The following is a 20485-nucleotide window of genomic DNA, read 5'->3' as shown; positions in this document are numbered from 1 at the left end:
AAATTCAAATTTGTAGTGTAAATACGCTCAGGAAATAAGTCTGCAAAAAAGATGTTTGGGCCTGGGGTGCTATTCTGTAACTTCACTTCACATTCACTTCACATTCACTTCACATTCACTTCACTTTCACTCCACATTCACTTCACATTCACTTCACATTCACTTCACATTCACTTCACTTTCACTCCACATTCACTTCGCATTCACTTCACTTCACATTCACTTCGCATTCACTTCACTTTCACTTCACATTCACTTCACATTCACTTCACTTTCACTCCACATTTACTTCACATTCACTTCACATTCACTTCACATTCACTTCACATTCACTTCACTTTCACTCCACATTTACTTCACATTCACTTCACATTCACTTCACATTCACTTCACATTCACTCCACATTCACTTTCAATGTGAAGTGAAAGTGAAGTAAATGCGAAGTGAATGTGGAGTGAAAGTGAAGTGAATGTGAAGTGAATGTGAAGTGAATGTAAAGTGAATGTAAAGTGAATGTAAAGTGAATGTGGAGTGAATGTGAAGTGAATGTGAAGTGAAAGTGAAGTGAAAGTGAAGTGAATGCGAAGTGAATGTGAAGTGAATGTGAAGTGAATGTGAAGTGAATGTGAAGTGAATGTGAAGTGAATGTGGAGTGAAAGTGAAGTGAAAGTGAAGTGAATGTGAATTGAATGTGAAGTGAATGTGAAGTGAAGTGAATGCGAAGTGAATGTGAAGTGAAGTGAATGCGAAGTGAATGTGGAGTGAAAGTGAAGTGAATGTGAAGTGAATGTGAAGTGAATGTGAAGTGAATGTGAAGTGAATGTGGAGTGAAAGTGAAGTGAATGTGAAGTGAATGCGAAGTGAATGTGGAGTGAAAGTGAAGTGAATGTGAAGTGAAAGTGAATTGAAAGTGAAGTGAAAGTGAAGTGAAAGTGAAGTGAAAGTGAAGTGAAGTTACAGAATAGCACCCCTGGATATTTTAAGTATGTTAATTATTTTAATTTATTATTCCATTTTTTTAATAATAGTACTCTTACAACTGAAAATTAAACGATTTAAAACGGTTTAAGCACTAAACTGTCAGACTTAACCTTATTGCTTCCTCATAAAGGAAGCCTTATAGTGATGTCGATTTCCGAATTTTTTAGAACCAATTATTTTTACAAATTTTCAAGTGTAGTATATATGTTACGGTTAAAGTGCGAAGTCCGGTGAATGTGCACATTAACCGGCGAATGTGCACATTTACCGGGTTTTTTGGTAAATGTGAATAATCTATCAATCTCAGAAGAAATTATGTACATTTCCCAAGTAAATTGGTGATTGTACACATTGACCAACGTTAGTTGGTAAATGTAAAAATTGATAGCAAGTAATTTGTTCAGTAATTATAATTATTATAAAATATGATAATGTAAGGAATTATTATAAATAAATTAATTCTTAATATAAGTAATTAAATAATATAAATTTTAAAAAAGAAATAAAGGTATAAATGGAACGAATAATATATAGAAATACAAATGTAACAAATGGAAATTGAAATGTCAATTGTTTAAGAATAAAACTTTTACAAATACAATAAATTTGTAACAGTTGAATGTTTATTTTCTAAACGTCAGTTATTATTCTATTTTTTGTGAATAACTCTAAAATATAATAAAGAAGAGCAGTGATGTGCAAAAGTTTTAATAATTCTAAAATAAATTATAAAAAATTACTTTGAAATTGGAAAAGACGAGAAATTGATTAAAAGTGATTTTGAGAACTAATAATTTTAAAGTTATTTTTTAATAAATAATTTTAAAAATATTAAAACTTTTTCACATCACTGCCCTTCTTTATGATATTTTAGAGTTATTCACAAAAAACTAGCTTAATTTATTTAATATTTTAAGAGAAAAGTGGTCGAAAAAATTAACATTGAATTCTGTAACAATCACATGTTGTTAAAGTAATTATTGCAATGCATTATTATTTATTTGACAAAAAACATGAAAGTGTCCGACCACCGGTACTGTCCAACTATACCTTCACTACCCTGCCATTTGTTCGGGGTATACTAATTTTTCACTTTGGCCAAAACCTTTTGGTGAATGTGTACATTCACCGGTTAAAGTGCGTAGAAACACAAAATTCGTATACTATTTTCACATTCACCATCCAACGAACACCCAATTCGGGTAATGTGCACATTCACCGGTCAATGTGCACATTCACCAATGTGTGTGTGTGTGTGTGTGTGTGTGTGTGTGTGTGTATGTCACCGATTCTTGTGGACAAATTTTCTCTTACACGTCTTGACGGATTTTGATAAAATTTTGTAGGTGTATTACGGTCACGAATACCAAAAATCAGACAAAAGGATTTTCAAAAATATCTAAAAAAAAAATTTTTTTCAACCATTTTTTAATTTTTGATAAAATAATTTTTGGATTTTTTGAAGTAACTTTTTTCTATATTAAAATTTTTATTAATTCTTGTCAAAATTGCATTCCTGACATAAAAACGAATCGATTCATGTATATGAAGTATATATTTTATCAAAATTTATAGAATTAATAAATATTTTAAGTTTTCACAAAAAATTGAAATTTTGTATTTTTTGACATTTTATCTTAACACTTTAAAATAATTATTCTAAAATAAGGACTTAAACAATTGACATATATTATATTGAGGAAGCTTAATGATCATGAAATGAACAACTTGTTTTGTATGGTTATGAGTACGTTTAATTGAATGATTGAATTTAATTACTTATTGATGAAACAATATTAAATATTTATTTCAATAACTTTGGACATTGTTCTTAATTTTTTTTCTTTATTGATTCTAAAGAATATTTAGTTTTTTATTTTTGCAGATTATAATATATTTTGCAAGAATAATAATGGTGAGCGAATTTACCCTCATTTAAAGATAAAGTCGCTCACAACAAAACGGCTTATAAATAATTTTCTGCAACATATTTTAATTTCTTTATGCAATAATAGGAAAGAGAAAGGGTTAGAGATTATATATTTTCAGTGCCAATGTTTATTTTCATCGTTTCCCGAAGTTATTTAAAAAAGAATTGAAAAATTGAGCGAAATTAGCCTCTTTTACGGAATTAGAGTAAGAAAATTTATGAGACCAATATAAATCAAATTAAACCGAAAACTAAATTAAAAATGAACAACAAGCTTAATAATAACAAAAAAACCTATAAATAGAAATTATGTTTGACTTTTGTATATGAAAGAGCAAGTCGAAAAATGTTTTTATTAATATTTTTTTTCCTTTGGAAAATATGAAAGTGATTTACACGAAAATTTGTAAAATTCTAACTACTTTTAAAGACATAATATAAAACAGTATACTTTAGCAAAAATCCAAACAGTCTCTATTCGATCAAGCACAAATTTTCGTAAACCTAGGTGAGTTGAAAAAGCCTGTTACAACTCGCCTAGGTGCGAAAAATTGTGCATCGGTTCGAATAATTATTTTCTATCTTAAATTTTGAGAATGACACAAAAAAAACCATTTCATGAAACTAGGATATCCAACAGTTATTAAGGTAAATATTAGAATAACAAAATCTAACATGCGTCGAATAATAAAGTATATCAAAATTTCGGCCGAAAACTTACTTTTAGCAATTTTTTTGCACACATATTAAATACATCTTAAAAACTTTTCTCAGGTGGTCAAGTAAATTTGCATCAAATAGTAATTCAAAAATGTAATAAATTCACGCTTTTCAAAATTTTTAAAAGGTCATAGATTTCGAGAAATCGGCTTTGTTACAACTCACCTTTGTTACAACTCACCTCGGTCTCCCCTACAATTATTTTCATAAATAATGCTCATCGCAGAAAGTTAATTATTTTTAATACAATTTTAATCGAATTCCTCGAAAAACTTAATTATTATTAAAAATTTGATTAAAATTCGTCACATGAATTTAATTATTTAAAAATTTGTTGGTAAAATTCTTTATAAGAATTAAATTTCAAAAAACATTGAATGAATTATTTACTTTTGTATTTACGGGGATCCCGAAGTCGATTGGATTTTTGCATTGAGCTTCAATGGGAAAATCGTATCGACTGTGGGACCCCCTTAAATAATTGAATAATTTTGAAAAGATTTGAAATTATAATATTTGAAAATTTGAATTTTCTATACTTTTAACTGTCAATTTTAAAGAATTAACTTTTTTGAAAAAGTTTAATTTAATTTTTTTTAAACAATTTGAAGTTATGTACATGGAGTAATTTTTTTAAATTCTCAGAAATTTTCCAATATATTCATAAGGAAAATTTCCTAAACGTTTAAGAGAATTTTTTCTAAACTTTTGGGATTTTTTCTACAACATTTCATGAGAATGTATTTCTAAATTCATAGGAAATTTTCGATAATTTTTGAGAAAAATTCCCTTTAGTGAATTTTTTTAAATAATTAGTAGAATTTGCTTCCTAAATTTTTTTAGGAAAATTTCCAAAATTTTTCTTATAGTGTATTTAATTGAAGAATTTTTTAATAATAGAAACTTCGTAAAATTGCATTTTAAATAAATGTATTTAAATATCCACAAAGAACTTTTTCAAAAATTATTAAAAATAGTTGATTTAGAAAATAATTTTAGTTAGGAATTCTAGAAAATAATACCTGATTGAATTAACGTGATAAAAATAATTTTTAAGAAGTTGCAGTAAAAATATTTTTAATATAGGTAAAATAATGATAATAATTTTATAATTTCAAAAAGGTTTTAATTAAATATTTATTTTAAAAAAAGTTATTGATGTTTTCGAATAATTTTACAATTAAATAAATTCGTAAATAAATGTAACGAAACATTTTTTTAAATAAAATTTGTTTCTTTATTTTCTAAAAGTTTTCAATTTTATTTTTAATTAAAATTTGCAATTGACAAATAGAATTTATAAACATTTTTTATCTTTATTTTTATAAAACTTTAAATTTTATTAGAACAATTGTAATTAAGAAATAGAAATGATGCAAATTCTTTCCGTATGAAAATTAAGAATTTTCTACAAAATTATTAACAAATGGAAGTATTGTTTTTTCCCTAAAAGAAAAAAATAAGTTTGTGAAGAATATTGTTATTGTATTGAGAAATAAAATTTATGCATAAAATGGATTTTTTTCCTATTTCATAATAATAATTTTTAACAATTAACAATTTTCTAATATTTTTTATAAATAAATTTTTTTTTACATTTTCTAATTTTCCAATTACAAATATAATTTTATTATAAATCATAAAAAATACCTTCATATTTTCGGTTTGTCAAACAATATTTTTTAAAGAAATAAAAACAAAAGCATACACATAAGATAAACTTCAGATTTGGACGAAAAGAATGTATGAATTTTCTATTATTATAGTTAATTAGTTTTTTTTTAATTATTAATTTGTTTATTAAACATGCTATTTTATAATATGCTGCACAACGTGAAATATGAAATATGATAGGCGAGCGTAGTGCTCAATGTTAGCTAAGAATAGTAATTAAGAATAATAATTTAACCTTCTTTAATTAATTTTTAACTTAATTTTTAAACCAAATATTTAGTTAATAAAGTATAGTAAATGATTTAAAACAAAAGCTCCTATGCTAGTAACTTATATAGTACCTTCTGAATTTCTTTGAAATCCCTAAGTTAAGAAAGACGACACTAGAAGTGACGTCATAGTGCGTACGCACTTCCGTAAAAGTCATGAAAAGCAGGTGCCATGTCTGACATAGCAACCAACATAGAAACCGATATGTCGCCAGCAAAACACTGGATATTTAACTTTTCATAGTTGACTGGCATAGAAATCATTTTAAGGAGTTTGTTGTTATTTATCATTTTGAGCAACAACAGCATAAAAATATGGTAAATATTTTTTAATTTATGCTTTCCTTTTTAAAACTTAAAAATTATATGATTTGAAAACATAACCTAAATACTTACAAACTTTTTAAGTTTTTACAAGTTGAATTATTCACTTTTAACTATGTATGGAAAATTTTCTTTATTTATTATAATATATAACTGATCTATTTATGCAGAAGAAACATTACATCCTTAAAGAAGTCTATTTTTTCAAGATTTATTTGAAATTCTTAAGACATGTTTGGAACTTTGAAATCCGATTAAATTTGTTTAAGAGTTTTTTAAAATGCTAATAGCTGAAACAAAAACTTCAAATTTTATTATTTTTTAACTTACTCAGTATTTTTAAGTTAAGAAAAAATTTTAAATGTAAAAATATATAAAATATTTTGTAACATTTAGTGAAGTTAATATTATAAGTTTTCAAGTTTAAGTATCCATTTTTTAAACTTACCGCTGCGGGATACATTTAAAATTATTTCATTAAAAAATTTAATAACAAAAAACAGATTTAAATTATAATTAGAAATCAGATTCTATATAAAAAATGTGATCCTAAAATTTATTATTCCTTGCTATTTAGAACATGATCTTCCAGTTCAAAATTTTTATTTTTAAATAAAAATATTACTTATATATGTATTTATTTTTGATTCTCAGATTATAAGGTCAGTGAGAATCTTTTTAAATGTCAACACTGTATATATATATATATAAATATATAAAATATATAATATAATATATATATATACACTATATATAGATATACTATACATAGATTTTCAACACAAACTTAAGTAATTAAAATTATTTAATGTTAAAGTAAATGTACGTTTTTAACATTTTTCAGGGTTTATTGGCAATTTTAAAAAAACTTCGATCAAATCCAGAAAAGGAATTACGACTATTGCTTTTGGGATTAGACAATGCTGGAAAAACCACGATTTTAAAAGCTCTTGCTAGTGAAGATATTACTCAGGTAATTAATGTCCATCAATTAATTAATTTTTAATTACGGTCACTGCACGAGTGAATGAAGAGTTGATTAAAAACATTTATAATCTTATAAATTGTATATTAAAATATTTCATTTGTTCAAATTTTTTCGTCAACATCCTATAATCAATATATGTACTCACTATATATACATATATATATATATGTTAGGGTGGTTCTTATTTGGGCGATGTTTCCAAATCTTTGGTCTCACCCCAAAAAATTAATCAAGGTATAAAAAAAAATTTTCCTGAAAGTTTGAAGCAAATCGAACAATATTAACACGTGCCTCTAGTCGACTAAAATTTTAAATAGAAAATAAATGTAATTTTTCCTTGAAACCACAAAAAGTTTTTTCTAGCTTATACAAATTTATTTAAAATTCTATAACTTTAGGTTCTTTTAGTATATGGGTAGCTCCATGCCTAAAAAATCAAAGTTGTCCCCTATTTCTTCGATTTTGTTAAAACTTCGAAATTTTGAAGTGGAATACATGCCAGTAAAAAACCCTAAACCGATTTCGAAAAATTTTGGATTTACGAGGTTTTTAAAATTTATTTTGAAATTTTGAAAATGGTATATCTCAAAAGAAAATAAATAAAATTTAATGAAATTTTCAGGGAATGCTTATTGTTTACAGACAATTCAAGAAAATATTTTATAAAAAATTTTTTTTTTTTTAAACAAATTATTTAAAAAATAATTTTTAAATAAACAATTTTTTGAAAAGTGCAATTTTTTTTTGCTTTTAATAACAATGATTCGATTCCCACTTATTTCACGAGTATTTTCCAAAAAAAATCGATGGAGGGTCTGAAACTTTAGGAGATATTGAATTTTTTGTCCTGGCGCGCAACCGTTAAAAGCGCATTTTCAGGCTATACTCTACATACAAACTAATGTTTAAAATCACCTATAAGTTGTAAATTTTAACCGAATTCAATTTTTCTTTTTGGAGAATGTCAGGCAATAAATTTGTAAGAATACTGTGCATTTTTTAAATTTATATTTGTTTTGACAAATTATTATTATTATTGTTAATTACTAACTTTTTACATATTGTACCTAGAGAGGTGTATTTTTTACAATTTTGCAATTTACCGGACCTTACATAAATACAGATGCAGATTTAAAACATAATTATTAATATTTAAGCAAGATTTGAAACAAATTATTATTGTTTATTTCTAATTATTTACGAATTAGTATACTAGAAAGATGCAGTTTTTTTTAATCATGCAAATTTACCAAACTTTTTCAAATCCCGATTTACATTGAAAATAAAATTATAATTTAAACAAAAATAAGAATAATAATAATTTGCTTAAAAATTGTTTAAATAATAATTGTACTTTTAATTTTAATTTGGCTAGGTCCATGACAAAAAAATTAAAGTTGTCCCCTAGTTTTTTGATTTCTATGAAACTTCAAGAAATTGTCACAGAACACACGCAAATGAAAAGAGTGAAAACGATTTTATAATTATTTGTTAATCACGATTATAAATATTAAATAAATAACAAATTGCCTATATTGAAAGCTTTTGAAATTTAAATACTTTCGAAGACATTGAGAATAAAAACACTTTATTGAGTTTACAAAATTAAGTAAAATTAACTTTCGGGAAGCAAAATAACACAATTAATATTTAATTTAATTGTTATTAACAATTATTTAAACAATTTTTTAATCAAGTCAATTGTTATAAACAATTATTTTAAACAGATGAGTTTTAACTGAAGTAAATAATGATAACATTATTTAATTTGACATATAAATTTAAGGAAATTTATTATTTTTTTGTTAATAAAAAATTTTTATAATAATAAACTGCAGCACAACTAACACACTTATCCTATCGTTAGTAGGTATGCAATATCATTATTTACTTCGTCAAAAATATTTCATAAAATTTATTAAATTTTTGTTGCGAAAAATGTTTATAACAATTATTTTTTTTAAAAAACTATGTTTGTTAGGCTTTTATTCCAGAGCTATAATAATAAACTTCTGATTTCATAGAAATCAAAGAACTAGGGGACAAATTTAATTTTTTTGTCATGGACCTAGCCAAATTAAAATTAAAAGTACAATTATTATTTAAACAATTTTTAAGCAAATTATTATTATTCTTATTTTTGTTTAAATTATAATTTTATTTTCAATGTAAATCAGGATTTGAAAAAGTTTGGTAAATTTGCATGATTAGAAAAAACTGCATCTTTCTAGTATACTAATTCGTAAATAATTAGAAATAAACAATAATAATTTGTTTAAATCTTGCTCAAATATTAATAATTATGTTTTAAATCTGCATCTGTATTTATGTAAGGTCCGGTAAATTGCAAAATTGTAAAAAATACACCTCTCTAGGTACAATATGTAAAAAGTTAGTAATTAACAATAATAATAATAATTTGTTAAAACAAATATAAATTTAAAAAGTGCACAGTATTCTTACAAATTTATTGCCTGACATTCTCCAAAAAGAAAAATTGAATTCGGTTAAAATTTACGACTTATAGGTGATTTTAAACATTAGTTTGTATGTAGAGTATAGCCTGAAAATGCGCTTTTAACGGTTGCGCGCCAGGTCAAAAAATTCAATATCTCCTAAAGTTTCAGACCCTCCATCGATTTTTTTTGGAAAATACTCGTGAAATAAGTGGGAATCGAATCATTGTTATTGAAAGCAAAAAAAAATTGCACTTTTCAAAAAATTGTTTATTTAAAAATTATTTTTTAAATAATTTGTTTAAAAAAAAAAAATTTTTTTATAAAATATTTTCTTGAATTGTCAGTAAACAATAAGCATTCCCTGAAAATTTCATTAAATTTTATTCATTTTCCTTTGAGATATACCATTTTCAAAATTTCAAAAAAAATTTTAAAAACCTCGTAAATCCAAAATTTTTAAAAAATTTTCGAAATCGATTTAGGGTTTTTCACTGGAATGTATTCCACTTCAAAATTTCGAAGTTTCAACAAAATCGAAGAAGTAGGGGACAACTTTGATTTTTTAGGCATGGAGCTACCCACATGATTAGAGGTAAAACTTCCAATTTTTTCAAATTTTTTTTGAAAGTATTTGTTCCATTTACATGTTTGATGAATATGCCGCTATCACAGTAAACTCTAAACAGGACTATAATTTTAACCCTTAGATGCATATATTTATTTATTCATTTAAATTTGACGAAACTCGGTACTAGGGGGTTTTCGGGTCGCTGATTACGAATCTGAGGTTAGTTCAAAAAATTCAAAATGGCGGATCCAATATGGCGGACATAAAAATAAAAAGTTGTTCAATTGGACTAAAACTCGGTACTCGGGGGTTTCTAGGGTCGCTGATTACGAATTCGAGGTTAGTTTAAAAAAATTCAAAATGTCGGATCTAATATGGCGAACATTAAAAATAAAAAGTCGTTCAATTTAACTAAAACTCGGTACTCGGAGGTTCTTGGGGTTGCTGATTACGAATCATTTTGAAAAAATTCGAAATGTCGGAGCTAATATCGCGGATATTCTTACTCGTTCTTAACGTTACCCGGAACAAGCGGCGAGGACGTGAGATTTTAGTTTCATTTTTTTGTTTTTATTTTTTTTCGTTTTTTAATATTTTTGATTTTTTGTTTGTTTGTAGTCTCTTTTCTATAGTACATAATAAAAGTAAGAAGGATTTCTTTTGTTAGTCAACTATTTATATAAAATTCCAGAAAAAATTTTCTCTCTTCTGAAAGACAGAGATACTCAGCCTTCAATGGCATTGCAAAATTTTTGATTTAAAATCTTAGAAACGCTAAGAACGAGTAACAATATCCGCGATATTGGCTCAGACATTTCGAATTTTTTCAAAATGACCTTTTTCAAAGTGATTCGTAATCGGCGAACCCAAGAACCTCCGATTACCGAGTTTCAGTTCAATTGAACGACTTTTTATTTTTTATGTCCGCCATATTGAATCCGAAATTTTGAATTTTTTTAAACTAACCTCGGATTCGTAATCAGCGACCCCAGAAACCCCCGAGTACCGAGTCTTAGTCCAAATGAACAACTTTTTATTTTTATGTCCGCCATATTGGATCCGCCATTTTGAATTTTTTTGAACTAACCTCAGATTCGTAATTAGCAACCCGAAAACCCCCTAGTACCGAGTTTCGTCAATTTTAAATGAATAAATAAATGTATGCATCTAAGGGTTAATATTATAGTCCTGTTTAGTGTTTACTGTGATAGCGGCATATTCATCAAGCATGTAAATGGAACAAATACTTTCAAAAAAAATTTGAAAAAATTGGAAGTTTTACCTCTTATCATGTACTCAAAGAACCCAAAGTTATAGAATTTTAAATAAATTTGTATAAGCTAGAAAAAACTTTTTGTGATTTCAAGGAAAAATTACATGTATTTTCCATTTAAAATTTCAGTCGACTAGAGGCACGTGTTAATATTGTTCGATTTGCTTCAAACTTTTAGAAAAATTTTTTTTTATACCTTGATTAATTTTTTGGGGTGAGACCAAAGATTTGGAAACATCGCCCAAATAAGAACCACCCTAATATATGTGACGCGACACGAGAAAAGGGACCTATCGTTAAAAAAATCGATTTTGAGATTATGGTGCTATTCGACAGATTATTCTTTGCTCTTTCACGTGAAAAAATCAAAAGTTGAAAAACTTAAATAGTGTTAATAATATAAAGCCCAAAAGTTAAGCATGTACGCGTAAATACACGGGTTTTCTGCGCATGGCGTCGCTTTAAACGCTCTCCCTGTAAAATTCTCTTTTGCGGCGATAGGTCCCTTTTCTCGTGTCGCGTCACATATGTATATATATGGGCGATTCTATGTGAAATTTATAGTAATTTTTAAAATTCGGTTTAATATATATCTTCTCGTTCTTTATAGAAAAATATATGAAAATTATATGAAATACGTAATTTTTTATTTTTGTATAATTGTTTAAATTTTTGAGTTCTGAATTTTCGATATTTTAGATTTTTAAATGTAGATCTATTTTCAGTAACTTATTAGCCTGAAAATATTCAGTCCTTTCTAAAAACAGACGTGAAAATCGAAGAATCGAACTCGAAAAATGTACATTTCTGTCATGCACGCTTGAAATTGACTTGAAATTCTTGATTGACCAAGGTGAAAAGATGGCTGCAATATCGCGCGCTTCTTAAAAAACAAAATTCATTTTTACACAAAATATATTGATAAAGCTAACATTTAAATATGAGTTTTGTTTAAAATTGCTTAACTTTGTTTTAATTATGCAATTATGCTTTTTAAATTTTGTTAACACACATTTTTTCAAAATTTTTAGGCAAATTAAATTAGTAATAATTTTATTTATGTTCAATTTTATTTATTTATGTAAAAAATATATGAATAAAATTCAATGAAATAAAATTGTAGATAATATTATAAAGAGCAAAATAAATTACATTTTCTAAAATGCATACATACAAATTATAATTTATTGAGGAATTCAGTCAAATAACTCGATCTTCGATCGGCTGAAAGCTAAAAACGCAGTCAAAGGTATCAAATATAGGAAAAAATAAAAACTCAAAATTTCGATATTTCAAAAGCGCTATCTTGAAGAAAATCTAAAAGCACAACTTTTTTCTTATTGTCTTCTTTTTTTACAACGAACATTTTTTACAATAAAAATTAAAAACTGAAAAATTTTTATTCTGAAATTTAATAAAATTTTAAAACATAAAACGCATTACTTTATACAAATATAAATGAATTCGATTGAAATTTAGTATGTATACTCATTTTACAGCTCTTGGCGCAAAACATTGATTTCTATTATTTTCGAAAGTTGTAAGGTATTGTGGCGGATTGGTATATTCAACTTAAATATTATGTATAGATGTCAAAATCATTTATTAAAACTACTAGAAATGATGAAAAATAACAAATAGAGAAAAAACTTATTATTTTAAATTATAGAAAAAAAGTTTTACTTAAGGGGGGCAACCACATTAGAACGCTGTTTTTTAGCCGTTTTTCGCGAATTTTTTTTAATAAAATAAAACATTTCCACCATGTTTCACATATATTCAACTGTAACTTATATTTTTGTAAGCGTTTATATAAAAAATCTTTCAAATTGGGAGCTATTACATATAGAGCTTCTCCGCCGGAGATCATGACTGCTGTGCAGTCCTGAGCCCACAAATTTTGTCCGAAAGCAAAAAATCAAGTTTATTCACATTTTACAAATATTTTATTATTAAGTGAACTAACTTTTAAGTGAAAATATTGAAAATTTAAAAATTGACACTACTTTGAAAATTTTTTGGATTTTTTACCTAATTTTTTGCAACTTTTTTATTTAAAAAAAGGTACTAAAATTTTTTTTTCAAGTTTAGTTCACTTAATAATAAATTTAATAACGAACAATTTCCAATTTTACATTTTAAAATTGTTCAATAACTTTTTGAGCTACACTGCACGGCAATTTCAAAAATCCTGTTTTGAGAAAAACGCATTTGAAAAAAGTATCAAAAAATTGATATTTATACAAAAAAATATTTTTTAAAGTGCTTACACTTTAATCGGCTATTCCAGCACTATACATATCCCTTTATCTGTTTCGTAAGTAGCATGTAAGTCTAATAATTCCTCTTTTCGTCCCTTTCTGCTCTCCTTAGTCTCAAAAGTGCCACGCCTATTCTACTAATTTACGGTAACCTGAAGCGCGCTCTGTTCATCACTAGTCCAGCGAGGACGTCGAATTTTGCTCTTAAAACTTTTGCAGCCTATTTTTGAACACCTTAACTAACAATTTATGCAAAAAAGAAAAAATCGATTTTTTCAGACGTCTAATGTGGTTTCTCCCCTTAAGTTATGGTTACAATTTGGACATGTGAAGTAACTGGTGAATGTTTTAACGCAACTAGCACGAACTTCTCGATCGCAAGTCACATATTCTTGAATTGTTGCGGTCGAGTACAAGAGGCATTAGTACTCAAAAAATGCAAAGACAATTGAAACTCGTGCAAAAAAAATGATCCGTCACTGTACAATAACACTTTTTAGTTTTTTTCACTACTTTTTTATTAAAAATCACTTAGAGTACAAAGCACATGTCCGCTCATTAATACTACTGCATATAAAATGTCAACACGATAAAAGACATCGACCACAGTGATAAGGCGTTTCAGATGTGACGTTACATGCCAGATTTTATAAGTCCGCCACCATACCTTACACGCCACGATACCTTACATTTCCCTAAAATAAAACTTCCTAATTCTTCGAGAAAAAAAATTACTACCCAGTGAGAAATTTCTTACCGGTAATAAATAATTTATTATTTATAAATTATAATTATTTAAAAATGCAGCAGCTATTAGGAAATAGTATTCTGCAAAAAAATTCTATCATTGAAAAATCAATGATAGGCGAGAGATATCCGCGTCATTAAATAGATTCGCAGATATACTCTGGTCTCGCGACGAATCTCTCGATACTTATATACACTGGAGTCGCCGTGTCAGTTGCGAGAACGGTTACAGCGTCCCTCTTGCGGCAGAGATAAGAATTGTCACGTAAATTGCTAAATCGCTTTACCGACGGCCTTATTATACCCGCAGCTTACGTGACAATTCTTATCTTTGCCGAAAGAGGGACGCTGTAACCGTTCTCGCAACTGACACGGCGACTCCAGTGTATATAAGTATCGAGAGATTCGTCGCGAGACCAGAGTATATCTGCGAATCTATTTAATGACGCAAATATCTCTCGCCTATCATTGATTTTTCAATGATAGAATTTTTTGCAGAATGCTATTTCGATTATTTCCTAATAGTTGCTGCATTTTTAAATAATTATAATTTATAAATAATAATTATAAATAAATAATTATAAATAAATAATTATAAATTATAATTATTATTTACATGAATTATTAAAAATAAATAATTAAACAAATAAATATATTAAACACAAGTTATAAACATTAATTTTTTATTATTATTATTTAATTAAAAAAATTTATTTAAAAAAATTTTTTTTCTTGGTTGCCAATATTCGGCTAATATTGCACAGTGGGCCAGGATTGTCGATTTTTGGCCAAAAATCATTATTTGAAAAAAACTAGATATTTACGAAAAACAAGTATGCTACCTACAGTTTTTGGGTTCGCTGATTACGAATCTGAAGTCAGATTTCAAAAATTCAAAATGGCGGATCCAATATGGCGGACATAAATTTTTTTTTATGTGAATCAATTTTAATGAAGCATAAGTATCTAAAGATTTCTTGGGTCGCTGATTACGAATCTGAAGTCAGATTTCAAAAATTCAAAATGGCGGATCCAATATGGCAGACATACAATTTTTGTCTTGGGAGATTTTGAGTTTGGTGATTACAAAACTAGTGTCTATACAATTCAGAAAATAAAAAAAAATTTTTGTTATTAGCCTACAAAAATAAAACGTACTGTAGTTTCCAGGATCTACCACGAGGAGGTTATAGGTAATGATCCCGTTTTGTATTTTTTTTAGATTTTAAATTTTTTTTTAGTTTTTCACACCTGATGTTTACTTATAGGTATATATTTTATCGTGTGGGTATATCAGGTGCGCATGTAGTCCTATTGGAGAATCTGCTTTTATTTCCATAATCAGGTAAACACTCTATTTCATATCTAAATCTGATTTCAGAAACACAGATCTCATTTTTACATTTTTAAAATCTGACAACAGATTCGTAATCAGCAACCCGAAAAACCTCTACATACCTATGTTTCATTAAAATTGATTAATTAAAAAAAATTTTATGAGCGCCATTTTGATTTTTTGAAATCTGACATCAGATTCGTAAGCAGCGACCCAAAAAACCATAGAGTTATTAGAATAGAGTGCGCAAGCGACCAAAATGTTTCTTAGGCGCATTGACGGAGACAGCCATACGAAAAGTAGACCCCCTTTTTTTCTTTCTCTAATAACGCATGCGCGATAGTAAAACAGCTGATGCATCGAAAAAACTGTTGCTTGCTTGCTGGCAATTATATTTTTCTTTTATTTACGTGACAAAAGAATAAAAAATTTAAAAACATTTTTAGCAGGAAAAATGGTATTTTATGTTAAGTTTACCTGCTTTCAATTTATACTCATCGCCTAAGAATGACTCCCACGGTAAAAGGTATAACTCGCGCACTCTATTCTAATAACTCTATGCAAAAAACCAATGGATACCTATGATTAATTCAAATTTATTGATTTTAAAATTTTTATGTCCGCCATATTGGATCCGCTATTTTGAATTTTTAAAATCTGACATCAGATTCGTAATCAGCGACACAAAAAACCGTTAAATACCACTGTTCATCATAATTGATTAATTTTGAAAATTGTCTTTATATATTTATTGAATATATATTTTTATATGTTTATTGCAATATTCTTGTTATGTTGAAAAAATATGAAAAGGCGCAAAATGGCACATATTGGCGTTAAAGTAGACATGCTAAGTAATCGTTCTATAACTTGTTTTTCCAAATATTATGCGGCTCAGAGGAGCTCGACTAACTGAAAGTCGACACTCTATTGAAAAATCCACTATTTGTTAACTTCAATGGAGCTACATTTTAATAAATTTTATTTTTTTAAAATAACTATTGGTTTTTTTACTTTAATATATCTGTTGATGAGAAAAAATAAGTACTTATACAAAAATAATTAATTTATTTCTAAATATATTAAGTATTTCAATCAAAAACATTTTATTATTTTATCTTAAATGTTAAACTTTAAATAGTTCTAGAAGACACAATTTTTTATTATTTAACAAATCCTTTTTGCAATAAATTCCTTATTTACTATTAAATACTGTGGATAAATTCTTTTGTGCATATTTGAAAGTTGAAAAATTGTATTTTTGGCCAAAATTCGACGATCCTGGCCCACTGTGTATTGGACCAATATTAACAACCGATGCTTGGCGAACCCGTTACATCCCAAGCATCAGCCCATATTGGTCCAATATTGGGAGTAATAGAAAAGTTGTAAAGCTTAAAAAAACCTACAAAATTCATATGCATAATTTTTTTCTACGTTGGACTGTTTCGGAGGTACAGTCTATTTATTTATTGTTAGGATTGTTCTATATGGAGAAAAAAATACCCCTATTGCTTCCTCATAGAGGAAGGATTGTATTAACAAAATTTTAGATTGCGATTTTTTTCCATATTTATAAACTTATTTTCATTAAGGAAAACTAGGTGCGGCTGTTAGAGTGTGGAGTTGTTACAAATGGAATATCTCAGAAACAGTTAGTTGTAGCGATGGGGTTCCAAAGAGAAAAATGTTTAGTTTTTATGTACGAACTTACTGCAATATGTTTAAAAATTATATGCAAGCTTGACAAGTAAAAAAAGGCACATTGGTTTTTAGAGGCCAAAAGTAAATATTTCTCTGCCAGATATTTTTTAAATAATTAATAGACCTTTATACTTAACAAAGTAAATATTTTTAATATCAATTCTATGAGGATTAAGCTTAAAAAAACTACCTTCGTTGTCGACATTTAGTGTATACTTTTTTAATAAAGTGTTTTATTGTAAAAAATGTACCTGTTGTGCAGTTGTTATAAGTGATAATGACAACGGATATTTTTTCCAAAATTCTGCAGATTCGTTTGGAATGTAAAATATTTGTCAAAAATGTAATCACACTCATTTTTTATAAAAAATCTTATGGTTTTTCTATATTCGTCTTCAAAATTAATGAAAAAAAACTTATGATGTGCACTTTCAATATGTGAAACGAAAGAAATGACGTTTTTTGTTGTTAAATTATTAATTAATTAATTAATCAATTAATAAAAATTAAAATATTTTACAAAATGAAGTATTTTGATTAAATTGACGTTTTACAAATAAATATTTATAAAAATAAAGATAAAGTGTTAGTTCTTTTTTAAAACAAATGTTTATATAATTCTACTTTAAAAAAAATATATTCCAGTTATTTGCAACGATTGTTTAAATAAAATATTCAACTCCTTACACGGAGAAACTTTTATTACCACTAATTCTTAAAACTGGTGAGACATTTAGTATGTTAGGTTAGATTCAAGGGAAAAACGACATAGGTTATAGAAATTGGTATTGAGACTATCAAATACACTCATTCAGTACATATTTTACAGTTCTTCATAAGGAAACTAACGAAAATTAGTATGTTGTTTTAGGAAAAAAATAATAATTTTTGCAAAGTTGGGAAAGCCATGAAATTAAAAAGAAACACAATAAATTGATTGTCTATAGATACTCATAGAGACGATAGTGATACTTGAATTTGATGTTAGATGGCATTAGTGTATGTCACTGTAACTGTAGATAAATATATTTAACACGACGTAAGAACCTAACCTATATTAATAACGCACACACGCACACGCAAGTAAAGACACGACATTGGTCACGGAAACCGAAAGATCGCACGATTCGTTAGAAGTACACAGCTGAATCGTCCTTATATATTAAACGAGTGAAAAAATATGTACCTTCGAGAGAGAGCATTTTTTTAAATAACTTTCTAATCAAATTATGTAAATAAGTAAAAGTTGTGAAAAAAATTATGTTATATTGAGGAACAGTTCTTGAATTTAATTTGGCATGAGGAGACATTCACGTTTATTAATAAAAGGTTTTTTTCTTTCATATACGTGTGAATTTTAACTTCGAAAACATTAGGGTTAGTTCGCGACGTCAGGTGATGGACTCGGTGATGCTCGGGCGAAATCGGTTAAGTCCGCCCGCAGTCCTTCCAAAATTGGTATGCTACGTTAGAATGTCTGTTATATATTCTATCTATATGTGTAAAAAAGTTTAGAATTACCGTATAATTTCACAAACAAAAACTGGCATCTTATTCTTTTCTAAAGAAAAATAAGACTATTTCTAATGCAGATAGTAATTTTTGTACACCGAAGGTTGCTTAATATATAACGAACTTATCATATTTTCGTATTAATGTTAAAATTATATTAGCACAACGCACAAAAAATCCTCACATTCTAACGTACTTTTAGAATAAAGATAACCAAATATATTTAATATTCGAAGAAAAAGTTTCTTCGTGTATGCGTGTATCACGCTTGATATTGATATTGATATTAAAATAATAAAAAATTATTCAGATAACAAAAAATCATCTCTTCTTACATCAAAAATGTAAAAATTAAAAAAATTTACTTTAGAAAATGTCAAAAAATATTAAGCCGGAAAGTTTAGTTAAAAAAAAAATTTCAAAAAAATTTTTAATATTCAAAAAAAGGGTTAAATTTTGAATTTAAAAAAAAATTCTCACTATTTCAAAGAGCAGAAAAAAAACTACAAAAAACATGTAGGTCGCAATTTTTTTTTCTTTATTATATAAAAGCTACGATTTTTTAGAAAACTCACTGTTTATACTTATCTAAAATCTTCAACCCCCTCCCCCCTACTATTTTTCATAAAATTTCATAATTACTTGGTAGTTTTAAGTACTCATTCATAGTTCTAAATACTGTGAAAATATTAGCCAGATCCAAAAACTTGCAATTTTGACATTGGTACACTTGAGAAAATTTGCCCGTTATATATTACATACACATTTTGAGTTTCAAAATTGTTTCGAAACAAATTTATAATTGCAAAACTTGATTTTTAAACCTTCCTTTTTTACTAAAAATTAAACAAAAATATTAGAATGCGAAAATTCACACTTAAAAACGTTTGGTGCACATCTCAGGCGTGTTTACGCGATATCGATATCTGTGCACCTCGAGACAAAAAATTCGATATTTTGGTTAGTTTTAAAGTCTCCAGAGATTTTTTTTGCAAAAAATTCTGGAGACGATAACGAATCCAAATATTATAGTTATAAAAAATCAAAGGGGTGCTTATGCCCGAAAAAATGAAATCAAAATTTTTTTTGACTTTTTTTCCGGGCAAATTTTGGATTTTTTTTCTTTAATATTGCACTTTAAATTGTTAGATAATCAACTATTATTACCTAAAAAATTAACAAATTCTAACTAAATGGATAAAAGTTATTCGTTTTCCAAAAAAATGTGCTTTAATGTTTAATGCCCGGTAAAATCCACAATTTTGAAAATTTTTTAAAATCTTTTTTTCCTAAAATCTTCTGTCATAAAACACTACCTTTATACCAAGTTTAACAAAAATTGAAAGACCCATGACCAACTTTGATTTTTTTGAGAAAATTTGACCCAAGTGCAAAAGATCCGAGAGTTGAGTGTATTTCGTAAGACACTTATGTCACGAGATAACAAGGAAAAACTAACCATACATAAAACAGTTTAAATTATCAGTTATCAACTGCTTTCTATCTTTTGTCTTTTATTATATGTATATAGAATGTTAAGATAGTGAAAATATATTGATGAAGCTGTTTCGTTTGATAAAGGTAACAGGAGGTTTCGGCATGATGACTGATAACACAGGCCAACAAAATTTGATTTAATTTACTTTCCAAGAATCAGACAATACTTTTCCGAAGGATTTCGACGTGCTGAATCCGAATCTGGCCTCAAAATAGACCCATCACGTCAGCTTTTCGAGAT

General features: G+C 27.0%; 1 protein-coding gene across 1 annotated transcript in view; it reads left to right on the top strand.

Moving 5' to 3' along the window:
* The first annotated feature begins 5757 nt into the window (after window positions 1-5757).
* LOC122506280 (ADP-ribosylation factor-like protein 3) overlaps window positions 5758-20485 on the top strand; it is a 128126-nt gene continuing 113398 nt past the window's right edge. The window contains exons 1-2 of the mRNA XM_043618374.1: window positions 5758-5893; window positions 6744-6872. Coding sequence (XP_043474309.1) covers window positions 5891-5893; window positions 6744-6872 — 132 coding nt within the window. The 5' untranslated portion in view covers window positions 5758-5890. The remainder of the gene's footprint in view (window positions 5894-6743; window positions 6873-20485) is intronic.

Source organism: Leptopilina heterotoma, unplaced genomic scaffold (genome assembly GCF_015476425.1).
Source record: "Leptopilina heterotoma isolate Lh14 unplaced genomic scaffold, ASM1547642v1 Lhet_402, whole genome shotgun sequence".
In the NCBI taxonomy this organism is placed as follows: domain Eukaryota; kingdom Metazoa; phylum Arthropoda; class Insecta; order Hymenoptera; family Figitidae; genus Leptopilina; species Leptopilina heterotoma.
This window is presented reverse-complemented; position numbering and strand designations above follow the sequence as displayed.